We start from the raw sequence: 11,964 nt of genomic DNA on the forward strand, positions 1-11,964 counted from the left end.
TAACCGCCTGTTCTTTCTCATTGGTCCTTTTTATGGACCTCTTCAGCCCCTGCAAAGTACTCTTAATAATAAATGGATGCATATCATACAATTGGGTTATTTTCACAATATAGCCCCAAACCATTGTTCAGGTTCTAAATTAGTTTCTAAACTTTAACATATTTTAATTGGGTTCTTAAAGTATGGGTATCGTGTCAATTTAGCTCCTTTTGCCAATCTAACCATCAATAAAATGCCAACTCAAATATAACATGAAGTATATTTAAAGCACGTGAATCAAATTCTAGGCATACATGTACCTACTGTATAGATAGTTTAGATATAATGTGTTAAAAATTAGTCTCCTCAAATTTTATTAATATTTTTTTTTATTTTTTTCAACATGTTAAATCTAAACTGTTTGTGCAATAATTACACAGGTATTTATAATTCGATCAAGGTTAACATTTAATGCCGGCTAAACTGATGGAAAGACTTGAATCATATGCTTTGAGGACTCAAAGAAAATATTATAAAATTTAGGGATGGAATTAAATGGTGAATAATAGATGAATGATTAAGTTGATGTAGAATAATTTATTGATATAGAATGGGAGTTGTTTTATGAAAAACAAATGGATAGCAGCACTTAATTCAAGAATTGAAAATTAGATAACACAAGGTTTTGTTTCATAATAAAAAGTGGGTGGTTTTGTTGATTATTATAGTAATATAGATCTCAAATTGTGAGGTGAGATGTGAGTTTACTTTTCACAAATAATGGCCTTCATTTCTTTAATCTTCTGCCTCATGCCATCCCAACTAAAACATTAATAAAATAATGATCAACAAGCCAAAACCCACTTGTATAATTTTTACTCCCTGAGATGGATTTGTTTGGAATTATCCCCTTTTGTTGATAGGTCAACATCCATTTCCCTGTCATCACCTAAACCCCCCATGCCCTCATTTCTTATTCTTTTTCCTTTGTTACGATTTCCTACTTTCAATTATATTTTCACCCTTTATTATTTATAAAATTTTAAAGTTGGGTGCATGATAAAATTATACTTTAACATTAAAAATTAAAAAATAAAAATTTAATTTAATCTTTTAAAAATTATAAAAACGTAACTCCAAACTGGTAAAAGAATTGCACAGTATAGCTCATGTTTAAGGGCTTAATCCCCTATATTAGGTGAGGTTTCTCTGTTGGCAATGTCCCAAACTTTGTATCTAGACATACAAATCAATGCCTGTTTTATGTATCCTAAAAGCTACCCTAAAATTGCAAAATGTTTAACCCAAATAAAATAAAATAAAGAAAGCTACAGATTTAAATATTAGTATTTTTTTTTAAAGAAATTAGGTTGTTATATATAAAGCATTTTAGATATCTATGACCAGCATTATTGAGGACATTACTATTTTATTAATGCAAGTTATGATAAATTTTAGATAAGAGGGAAATGATATGAATATGATTAAAGTATATAAATGTGTCAAAATTTACATACTATTACAATATGAAAGAGGTGCATATGGTGATCTGCTACTTTTATAGGTAAATATGCCAATTATTCCCTTAATGATACCAATTATTGGTCTAAAAAAGAAAGGAGGGTTTGGATGAAATAAAGAAAGAGTTGATGGATTAGTTAAGCATAAATATATTTAATTAAGATGATAATTTTGTTCCCAATGAACCTTACAACATGTTTTTCATAAGGAAGAATTTTGAAACAGCCTTTTAGATTCCCCTGGATCTAGGCATTGCCATTGGTTCCTTCAACAAAACTAAACCTCTAGGGATTTTTATTTTTTATTTTTTTACTATATAGAAAAGGGTGATTGGTCCAGATCAAATCCTACCCTCAATTATAGCATTAGTGGATTTTGTATATATAGAAATAGAAGATTAAGTCATTGCTTGTCATTTAAGCATGGAAACTGTATTGCTTAGTTAATTTGTATAAGATATAATAATGGCTTCAAACTAAACCCCCAACTTGCTTCAGGCTCTTTGATTGGAATCATTACTTAAAGGAGTTGCTTCACACAGTGTATCTATTATATATATATATATATACTGAAGCTGCCATGCCATGGATGTGTCCAAGAGGTGACAAGTTTTTAGAGCTATGGATGGGATTATCATGATTATGACCTTCCATCACAAGGGAATAATATCATGTTTGCCAATGATTAGCATTGGATTGTAACCTATCACCACTAAATTAAAATAAAAACTTTGGTCATTTATGGCGGAAAGAATATTTTGATTATTTTTATTTCACATAAACTGCTTCAATAATTGTTTTTTTACTTAAAAAAATTGATAAATTAATTTTTGTATGTTAGATCAAAAAATAAATTAACGTTCTATTAAAAATTTTATCAATTTATGCTAGAACGAAGTACGCATCGCAAATCACGTGTAACTGTTAGGTTATTCTGTCAACCATATTAGTTTTTAACAAAAAAAGATCAGTTTTCTCTTTAATTTAACATATAAGAACTATTGTACCTATTTTTTTAGTAAAAAAAAAGCAAAATACAATTTGATTCTTAGTACACAGACCTCGATACTACTTTTACCATGCCAATTGAAAACTTGAAATTATAATGAAAAAATTGATTAGTTAATTATTGATAATTAGTTTATAGAATTATATTTAGGAAGTAATATTGAATAACTTTATAGCTTAAATTATGATGTCTTTTCTTTTTTTTCAAACTGTAATTTAGACAAAGACTTCATTATCTATATAACTAATATGAATAAGGCCTAGCAAGCAGCACCAAATCTAGTTGTTATTACTTCAAAATCTTCTTTTAAATATTTTTTTATCATTTAGTTTAAGCTAACAACTTTGTTAATTATTAAAATAGTAATGGGGGAAGGAAGCTAATTCTTGGATAAAGGTCCAAAGACAACTAATTTAAATAATCCAAGTATAATTTTTAGAAAGTTTTTCATCTATTTTGAATATATGGTTGATGTATTCACATTGTATAATTTTATACATTATCAATAAATGATTAGACATTCATCTAATCTTATCCAACCTAAATTTAATTATAAATAAATATATTGATATTAATATTAATATAAAATTATATTTTTAAATAGTGGTTTAGATTAATTAAACAGACTACATTGAATAGAGATCAAGACATGATTCAGTTTATTTTGACTCCATCAATAAATATCTCTAATTTTGACATATCATAACAAAGTTTAAAATTTAATTAACCTAATTTCATGAATTTTTTCAAAAAATAAGGATGATCCCTCTTAAAATACTGGAAGACATTTTTGAGTTTCAATAGTCATTTGCATGTATAACAACACTTAGACATAAATTGAGATTTGATACCCAAATTAGAATCAACCTAAATAATTATAAATAAAAAAATAAAGTGTTTGGAGACAATTCACACGAGGGTATTGAAATTCATTTTAAGAGGCTCAGGTGATTTGAGATAAGAATAGAAAGTTTTGTGATAATGTTGGTAGAGAATTGGGCATAAAAGCAATGTGTTGCGGTGATTTAGTTAATGATGAGAGTTTACAAAGACTAATTTGAGTCCATCAAATGAGTGTCTTATTGAGAAGGACAGGTAAATGAGTGGTGATAAACCCTCTTGCACATATGTCGATTCAATGTGGCTTGGATTATTATCTATATTTGAGATGAGTAGCCTAAAAACAATAATTATATAGTATCCGACGAGATGTTCCACAAAATAATTCATTAAGATTATCTTTTCATAATCTATTCTTTCGTAAAAATTATTCCTTCACATGAACTATATAGAACAAATTCACAATAAATCTAACACAATATCATTTCAAATAGAAAATTTTCACACGTAAATCTCTAAATTCCTTTTTTTTTTATTTAATAAAAATTAAAAACAAAAATTTAATCCATTTTAAAATTTTGACTTTCCCTGTCTAAACTCATTTTAATGGCCGAAAATAGAAAATGATTAGACGGTCAAATGTAGCTTCCGTTGTCCTAACCCCAACTTTGGTAGTTAAGAATTGGTTGAAACAATTTTCCGAAGGCAGCTATAGAAGGGTCCAGGTTGGTGCTTTAATATTTAATGTTGTATATTTCCATATATTCCTATTTTTTAAATAAATTTATGTAATTGTGAATAATTTAGAAAAAATAATTAATAAATTTATATTATTCTGAAATAAAACCTTTTTCGAAAAATATTTAATAAAAAAAAAATAGGGGAAGAATTTGGTTGGCAGTAAGGGGCCGGGTGTATAAAATTGAACATATTGGTAACAAGTTTGATTTGGTATTTGTGAGTCTAAAAGAAAAACACCTTTTTGTTTTCTTAAAAAATGTAACCATAAATTATGGCATGCCCTAAAATGAACACATGCAAGGATTTCCCTTTCTCCCAACAAAAACGAACACACTGCATGAGACACAGGAAAGTACCTAACTATTATTTCTATCTCCATATACGATTTGAAGAATATAAAGGTTATGATTCAATTTTTAAAATATTTTTACTATTACCTCCCTATTCACCATGTCTATATCTTGGATATCACTGTGTTATTATAATAGAAATAATTCTTATCTATTTTATTAATTTTGTATATGCATTATGACTTTTTTGGTCATCAAACCTTACCTAAAAATATTTTTTTTAGTCTTCTATTTATTTTCATCTCTTTTAGCCTTTAAACTTCTGTTGTTTGTCAAATTCCTCTAAAATAGATGGAAAAGTGAATGTTTGTTAACTATGCTCGTGTATTCCATGTTAGCAATTAATTAATTTTTTAAATATTTTAAAAAAAAATTTTTTTTAATATTTTTATAATTTTTAAAAATTTAAAAGTTTAATTAATTGCTAACGTGGCAATCCATCTGTATGCCACTTTAGCAAAGTTATCAATCGTTAATTTTTCTATTCATTTTGTGGTGATTTGGCAAACAATGCAAGTTTAAGGGCTAAAAAAGGCGAAATTTTAAATAGATGGCTAATTTTTTTAAAAAAAAGTAGAAGGCAAAATAAGTCATTATGCCAATTCCGCATTATTCATGCAATAGGTACACATATATTTACACTTTTATCTATAGGGGCATTAAATTGGCAGCTAAGCTAATAAAAATATCTGATATTTTATATATATATATTAATACAACCCATGACTGAGTAGGTGTCACAGATTAATCAGGTACCAACTAAGTTATGAAATTACAGAAATATTCTTTCATAATTAAAACAAATCATATTATTTGAGGGTATTTTAGTCTTTTCATTTAAACAAAAATCAAGAAAAATATGCATATGGTGTAGGAATGGCAATGAAGCGAGGCGAGAGCAGATGTTGCTAAATTCACCACCATTCTATGGTTGGCACGCTCTGCTCCACCATATGCGTCACTCTGCTATAGATGTAAAAAACTTAAAAACCACTACCACCCCATGGATATTAATTGGATGCATCCATCCCCATCTTACCCCACCCTTGCTTCACTTCAATTTAACTTTTGGTATTTGTTTTTTAATATTTTTATTCTTTTTAAATGCAAGTAAATATTTAAATATATTTCTTCAAAAAAATATTTAAACATAAAACATATATACTTTTTCTATAACACATTATTACATTTTTACCATTTCAATAATATTATATATAGAAGGATAAAAACATAATTTTATATAGTAGAGCAAGGCAGAGTAAGCAATAACCATAATTGCTCCATACCCATTTTCTAAAATAAAAATTCATCCCGCCCAACTCCACAGTTCACTTTTTAAAAGAAAAGAATCACCTCATTTGAAGCGGATTGATTTGGAACCCATAAGGCGGTTCAAGTTTTGCCATCCCTGAGATGGCGAGACTTAAACTTGCGCCAATTAGAGTAGTAAAACCTTAAATTTACTACTCAATCAAAGGTTTATTTTGATTCGTTTATACATTTTTTAATTTGCAAAATTTATTATTTCTACGAGTTGTATGTTTATACTTACTATTAATAAAGCCCCTGATTGAGTTAGTGTCACAAGTCAGTCGAGCACCAACTCAATCAAGAAAATTACAGAAATATCTTTCAGTAATTAAAATAAGTTACATTACTCGAAGGCATTTTAGACTATTCATTTTAACAAAAAACTAATAAAAATATACATGTTGTGTGATTTAAATGTGCATCAAATAGATTAGTAAAATCTTAAATTTATCATTAAACCAAAGCTTCATCTTGACATATTTCATACATTTTTATTTTAATATGCACAATTTATTATCTCCATCAGTTGCACATCTATACTATTAATAAAGCCCCTAACTAAGTTGATGTCACGAGTCAACTCAATACTAACTCACAATTGATGACAAAACCATGATAAATAATTGTAATGTATTTAGTATTGTTTATTTGATGTTTTTATGTGTTTAAATTTCGTTTTACTCATAATTTAATCTAATTTTTTTTATTTTAATATTGTACATATGTTATTATAATTAATTAGGTTGTTTTTAAACACATATCTATATTTTAAATAAGTGATTTCCACACGCATGTGTGTGATAGACTTTCTAGTGTATATAATATTGATACTTACACTCAATTAATTTGTTTTAAACAATAGTTTGAGCATATTCGATGGAATTAATCCTGAAAATCAGTAAAAGAAAACAATTATCAAAATTGGAAAAAAAAAGGTTTATATCATAATAAATTTAATGACTAAATTATTCAAAAGAAATTTAAAGTTAAAAGAAATCAATTACCATTATAGTTGTGTTTCAACAATATTACATTGAATACCATGTGAAGAAGGAAAGTATTTTCAACAAATTGACATGTTCGTAACCTTACAAGGCAAGGCAGCTATATAAAATTTTATATACATAAATATATAATTAATGAAATAAGTCGAGACATTTAAAGACAAGCTAAGCACTTCCTTACAAAGATCTCACCAAATCTGGCTAGAATTAATAAAGAATCAATAGCCCAACAAAATGGATCACTGTTCAAATGTTGAACCGTATTTTCAACTTAGGAATACCACTATTCAGTAGTCATATGCCTACCATGTACTTCGAATAAAGTCGGCCATGAATCGGACCTTATTCTAGTTGGTTCGTGCAACTACCTAAATTCGGATTTCAGCATCTGCAATTCCTTTCGAGTAAAAGAAAAGTGAGGAAGCAATGGAGTTAGGGAGTTTCCTTCCATTGCAGTATTAAAGAGGCAACCAAAGGTAAAATTTAGCAACAATACCGCACGCCCCTCATCATAGACCCCATCACTTTCCTCTTCTTAATTCACATTCACGCATGCAGGTGAGTGCATTCCTTACATACCCTGTTGCTGTGAATTTCAACTCAGTATCATTTGACCATCCTGCTCCAAATAAGTAGGCAAACAATAAAAAGATAAAGAACCCCAAGTAAACAACAAAAAAAGCCTAATAGTGTTCATCGTTCAAGAACGCAGGAAACGGAAAGCTCGTGCTGATTTACAACATATTAGTTCTGGGTCCGATCCATGGCCAACTCCTACCCTTATCCTCTAATCAAAAAATAAATAAAGTTGCAGATGAATGTCAGAATAAGTGGCAGGCTGGCTAATAAAAACTATATGATGTCTAATAACTTCTAACACTAAGGTGTGAAGATCAATTACGGCAGCTTAGTTTGTGAAGTCAGAAAGCAACTAAGCATTTCTTGAAGTCAGAAAAAATGATGCCAGAGTAGACCTGCTGATGGGTCGGGTTACCCGGCCCGGCCCGAAAGCCCGCAGAAATGTAAGAGGGTTTGGGCAAAAATATAAGCTCGAAAAATGGGCTTGGACAAAAAATAAGGCCCGTTTAAAAAATAGGCCGGGCCTCGGGTAAGGTATTTTTGGCCTTACCCAAGGCCCGGCCCGAATTCACTAAATGACAAAAAAATCTACTATTTTTTTTAATATTATTTTCTTGTTGTTTTCTCCCTATTTTGCTACCATATTACTATTAGTTGCTATTATTTTATTGTTATTGTTTGGATATTGTATAAAACTTATTTTATTATTAATTTTGTTATTATTTTAAAGGCATTTGTTAATTTTGTTATTATTTTAGAGGTATTTGCTTGTTAAATTGCATCTATCTTAGTGCTATTTAAATCTACATATTTTTTAAAATTTATTTTTTATTTGTTGGAAAATATTTATTTTGATTTATTTTAATATTTTTGATGTATTATATATATTTAAAAATTATATAAAAATAAATACGGACGGGCCGGGTCAAGTCCAAGTTTTAGTATTTTTATTTGGGTCGGGCTCAACTAATAATTTAAGCCTATTTTTTTAGGCCCAGCCCAGCCCGAGTCCAATGAATGGGCTTAAATTATTAATTGAGCCCGGCCTGAACCCAGCCCGGCCATGAGCACCTGAGTAATACTATGAAGTCAGAGGGAAGCTATGCTTACCATATTAAAATGGCCAAGGGAACACATCCAACGACAGAGATTGGTTATTCAAGTTTCTAAGTGGATTCTGAAAAGGTAATTAACAATTGCAGTGCAAAAGGAAATACAAAAGAAAATCACAACCCTTTTAGTACTTTATGATCTCTGTTAGTGGCCCGTGCACCCTACAATATGCCTCCACATGATAACTGAACAGAAAATTCAAAAGGAACATTCACCTGTTTCATGATAAGAGAATCAATCACAGTTACAGAACCAAAGATACAAACACTGCTAGTAATTGGTTCAACCAGAAGCAAAGTCATAAAATGACAACGAAATAAATGTACAAATTGTACAAGTCCCAAAACTGTAGAAATGCTTTGATGGGGTAGTTTTATCTTGATCAGCAAGAGACAAGCACTCACCATTTTGTCTTGGAATGTTCTAATCATGGACTGCTATTTTATCAATGATTCTCATCCATTTTATAAGCAGAACATACTAATATGGGTATAATGTGTATACACACAAAACAAAATATTAATTTTGGATAAAGCTCTTTGAAACTTTAGCTTCATCAAAGGTGTTAATATAAGGCAAATAATACATAAAAGGACATTCCATATGAATGCAGGCAAAAAAATGAGAGAGATCTTCAATTCTGGAAGAGAACAACATGGTCAATATTCAATAATAGCAAAGGAGCAAAATGACAATTGAGTGAAAAAAACAACTTATTCTTTTGATTGCATATATTTTCCTATCAAACTGAAAAAATGACATCAATGAATTGTAAGACACAAAAAGGCAAGATGTTTGGGATTTACATTTTGTAAATTCTACCTGCATATCTGCTCATATAATTCACAACTGATACAGGACTTGACTTTAGAAATTCAATTGAGAGAACTTTACTCATATTCAAATTGCACCTCTACGTGCATGTATTTCCTCATAAGCCGAACAATAGATGAGGTGAATTTGGCCAATATCTGGCATTCCTCGTGTGACTTGGCTTCTGAAATAACCCCAAAAATAATAATTTTCTTAAGATTTGGGCATCGTTTTAGCAGCTCCTCAACCCAATGCGAGAAGAAGTCATTGATTACAGTCCATCCAAGCTCCAGCACTGTCACATTCTCCAAATTAGAAGATCCTTGGAGACCATAATGCATGAGACCATCTCTCAATTCGTAGCATAATGAAAGATGGTTCAATTGTGGAAAACAAACAGCAATTGTTTCCAAGTCGATACCCTCATCATAATCATCAAAAGTGACATCCCAAAGCCGGAGCTTCCTCAATTTTGAGGATCTTGAAATCATCTGGTAGAACTTTGTCCAGATTATTGTGAAGCTACTTACATCAATAACCTCAAGATTATCAACAGTCTCAGCAATGTCAAGATGTATCACACTAACATCATCAATCTTAAAATATTTCAAAGTGCCTTTCCCAATCAATTCAAAAACCTCAAGGGCACAATCCCTCAAGTGCAAACGCTCAATACTATCAGTCTCCAGGATAAATTTATCCAAACTAATAGCTTCAACATAAATATTCTTTAGTGTCGGGCTACTCAGTTCAACCGTCACCTGTGCATCTGATATTGCTATCTCTGGGTCAACAAGTTCCAAGCTCTCAAGCTTTGGACATGCAGTGAGCAATAGGCTCAAATCCAAAGCTGAAATAGAAACATGACTCAGAGAGAGGGACTTCAAACAAGGGAATCTCTGAAAATTAGGTTCAACACCTGTTACAGAATTGTGGGCTACTGCCAATATTTCCAGCTTCTGCCTCCCACATATTGCAAGAATGTTAACATTTGGGCTAGTCGGGACATTATAAAACAACCGGCGCAAGGTTTCTCTGGTATACATGAGCCAAGCAATAACAGTTGAAGCCGTGAACTCACCAGCATCATCCATCAAAATAGACAAGCCTTGCAGTCCTGTTGTTTGGAAGATTGTTCGAGTAATTAAGATCTCTAATAGTATAGGTGAAATATCACAATAAGCAGGCCAATCATTAGAATTAAATGCTAAGGTGTGAAGGTGTTTCCGATAAGCTTCACGCCATTTTCGACATGTTGCAGAGGCTATCACCACATCCCGGGCACCTTCAAGGCGAGATAAAATATTTCCAATTACTTCAACAGGTAGATGCTCCATTTCCAACAAAGATCAAAAGCCTTAAATCCGCTATTTGGATTTCTAAAGATACTCAACTAGATATAAGCAAACAACACATATTCTTCACTACTCAACAAACAAAGTTGAAGGGTTGAGAAATCGTCACCAAAATCTTGTTTCCCGGCACTGAAAATTGGTCTGTACAATAAAACAAAAAAAAAAGCTACTCAAAAACATGATTTTGTGGCAGTATTGTAAATAATTATCTAGACTAGCTATATTATGACATATTGGTATAGTTACAGGGTAAGAAAAATATTCAGAAATTCCTAAACATATTCTCCTCTCTTCTTCTATTCTCTCTCTCTTTTTCTCTTTTTCTTTTTTTTTTTAAATAAATTCTGCACTCAAGATTTAGGCTCCTATCAGATTTTTAGTTAGATCTCCAAACATATTCCATATCCAAATAAAACAAAGTCTAGCATATAAAAAAAAAAAAACTTGTTGGGTTTCAAGAGGAATTCGGAGTATCATAATATCAGCAAGAATCCAATTAAATAAAGGACCAAAATTGACCATAAGATAAGGATCAAGGCCAAAATCATGTATCTGAGTACTTTAAAGTTTGATTTTTATAATCTAAAATCACTTCAATACCTCAGACAAGATAACAAAAATATGGCTTAATACAGAATTATCCAAGAACTCAAAATACCTATCAAACCAGATAAAGACAAATAATGATTCAAAGAGAAAAAAAAATCAAAAAATAAATTTTAGCATCTGGACATATAACAAAATAAGTCGAAAAATGTACGAAAGAAAATTTTGAAATATATAGAAACAAATCAATCAAAAGCAAAATAAATCAGCCAAAAGAGATAAAGAACTTACCAGAAATCAGAGGGGGAAAAAACTTTGGCAGTAACAAATGATTTGAAGTGAGGGATAAGGTTTTGGTGAAGAGTTAGATTCAAAGTATTTCAATGCTTTTTCTCATTGGATTTTTGAAATTTATTTGAAAAAGCAAGTCACACGATAACGTGCCTTTCGTTCTCCTCTCTTTATGCAACCCTGGCTTGGCCGCAGTAGCGGTTTAATTTCACGCCAACGTGGGTCCTCTCTCTTCCTTTTTCCTCTGTCACGCTTGTATAAATATATATATTTACTGGGTTAAGTACCAATGAGATTGGTATGAAAGTTAATTCGGTATTTATATTTTTTTCCAATTAGGTATTTATTTTAAAAATATTAGTAATTAAGTTTTAACACTATTAAGTATAAAAGTTTTATCCAATCAACACTTGACAAGTGTTTTTTCAGTGTTTTCTAATTAAGTTTGTCGAAACCATTTCTTGATTTAAAAATTTTAAAAATTTTTTTAAAAAAAAGGTGTAATCGACTTTT

General features: G+C 30.3%; 1 protein-coding gene across 3 annotated transcripts; it reads right to left on the reverse strand.

The window, feature by feature from the left end:
• Positions 1–9,146: 9,146 nt before the first annotated feature.
• On the reverse strand, positions 9,147–11,695 carry LOC107889171 (F-box/LRR-repeat protein At1g67190). Of its 3 annotated transcripts, none has more exons than XM_016813527.2 (3): positions 11,452–11,695; positions 10,654–10,755; positions 9,147–10,544 (listed from the first exon to the last, which is right to left on the reverse strand). In XM_016813527.2, exons 2-3 carry the CDS (start codon positions 10,673–10,675, stop codon positions 9,337–9,339), a joined length of 1,230 nt encoding a protein of 409 aa, XP_016669016.2. In that variant the 5' UTR covers positions 10,676–10,755; positions 11,452–11,695; the 3' UTR covers positions 9,147–9,336. The 3 variants fall into 3 exon arrangements, with proteins under 3 accessions (XP_016669016.2, XP_016669017.2, XP_016669015.2); XM_016813528.2 differs by having other exon boundaries at positions 10,724–10,755; positions 11,452–11,694; XM_016813526.2 differs by having other exon boundaries at positions 9,147–10,755.
• Positions 11,696–11,964: the final 269 nt, after the last annotated feature.

The sequence above is a fragment of the Gossypium hirsutum genome, chromosome A09 (assembly GCF_007990345.1).
Source record: "Gossypium hirsutum isolate 1008001.06 chromosome A09, Gossypium_hirsutum_v2.1, whole genome shotgun sequence".
In the NCBI taxonomy this organism is placed as follows: Eukaryota; Viridiplantae; Streptophyta; class Magnoliopsida; order Malvales; family Malvaceae; genus Gossypium; species Gossypium hirsutum.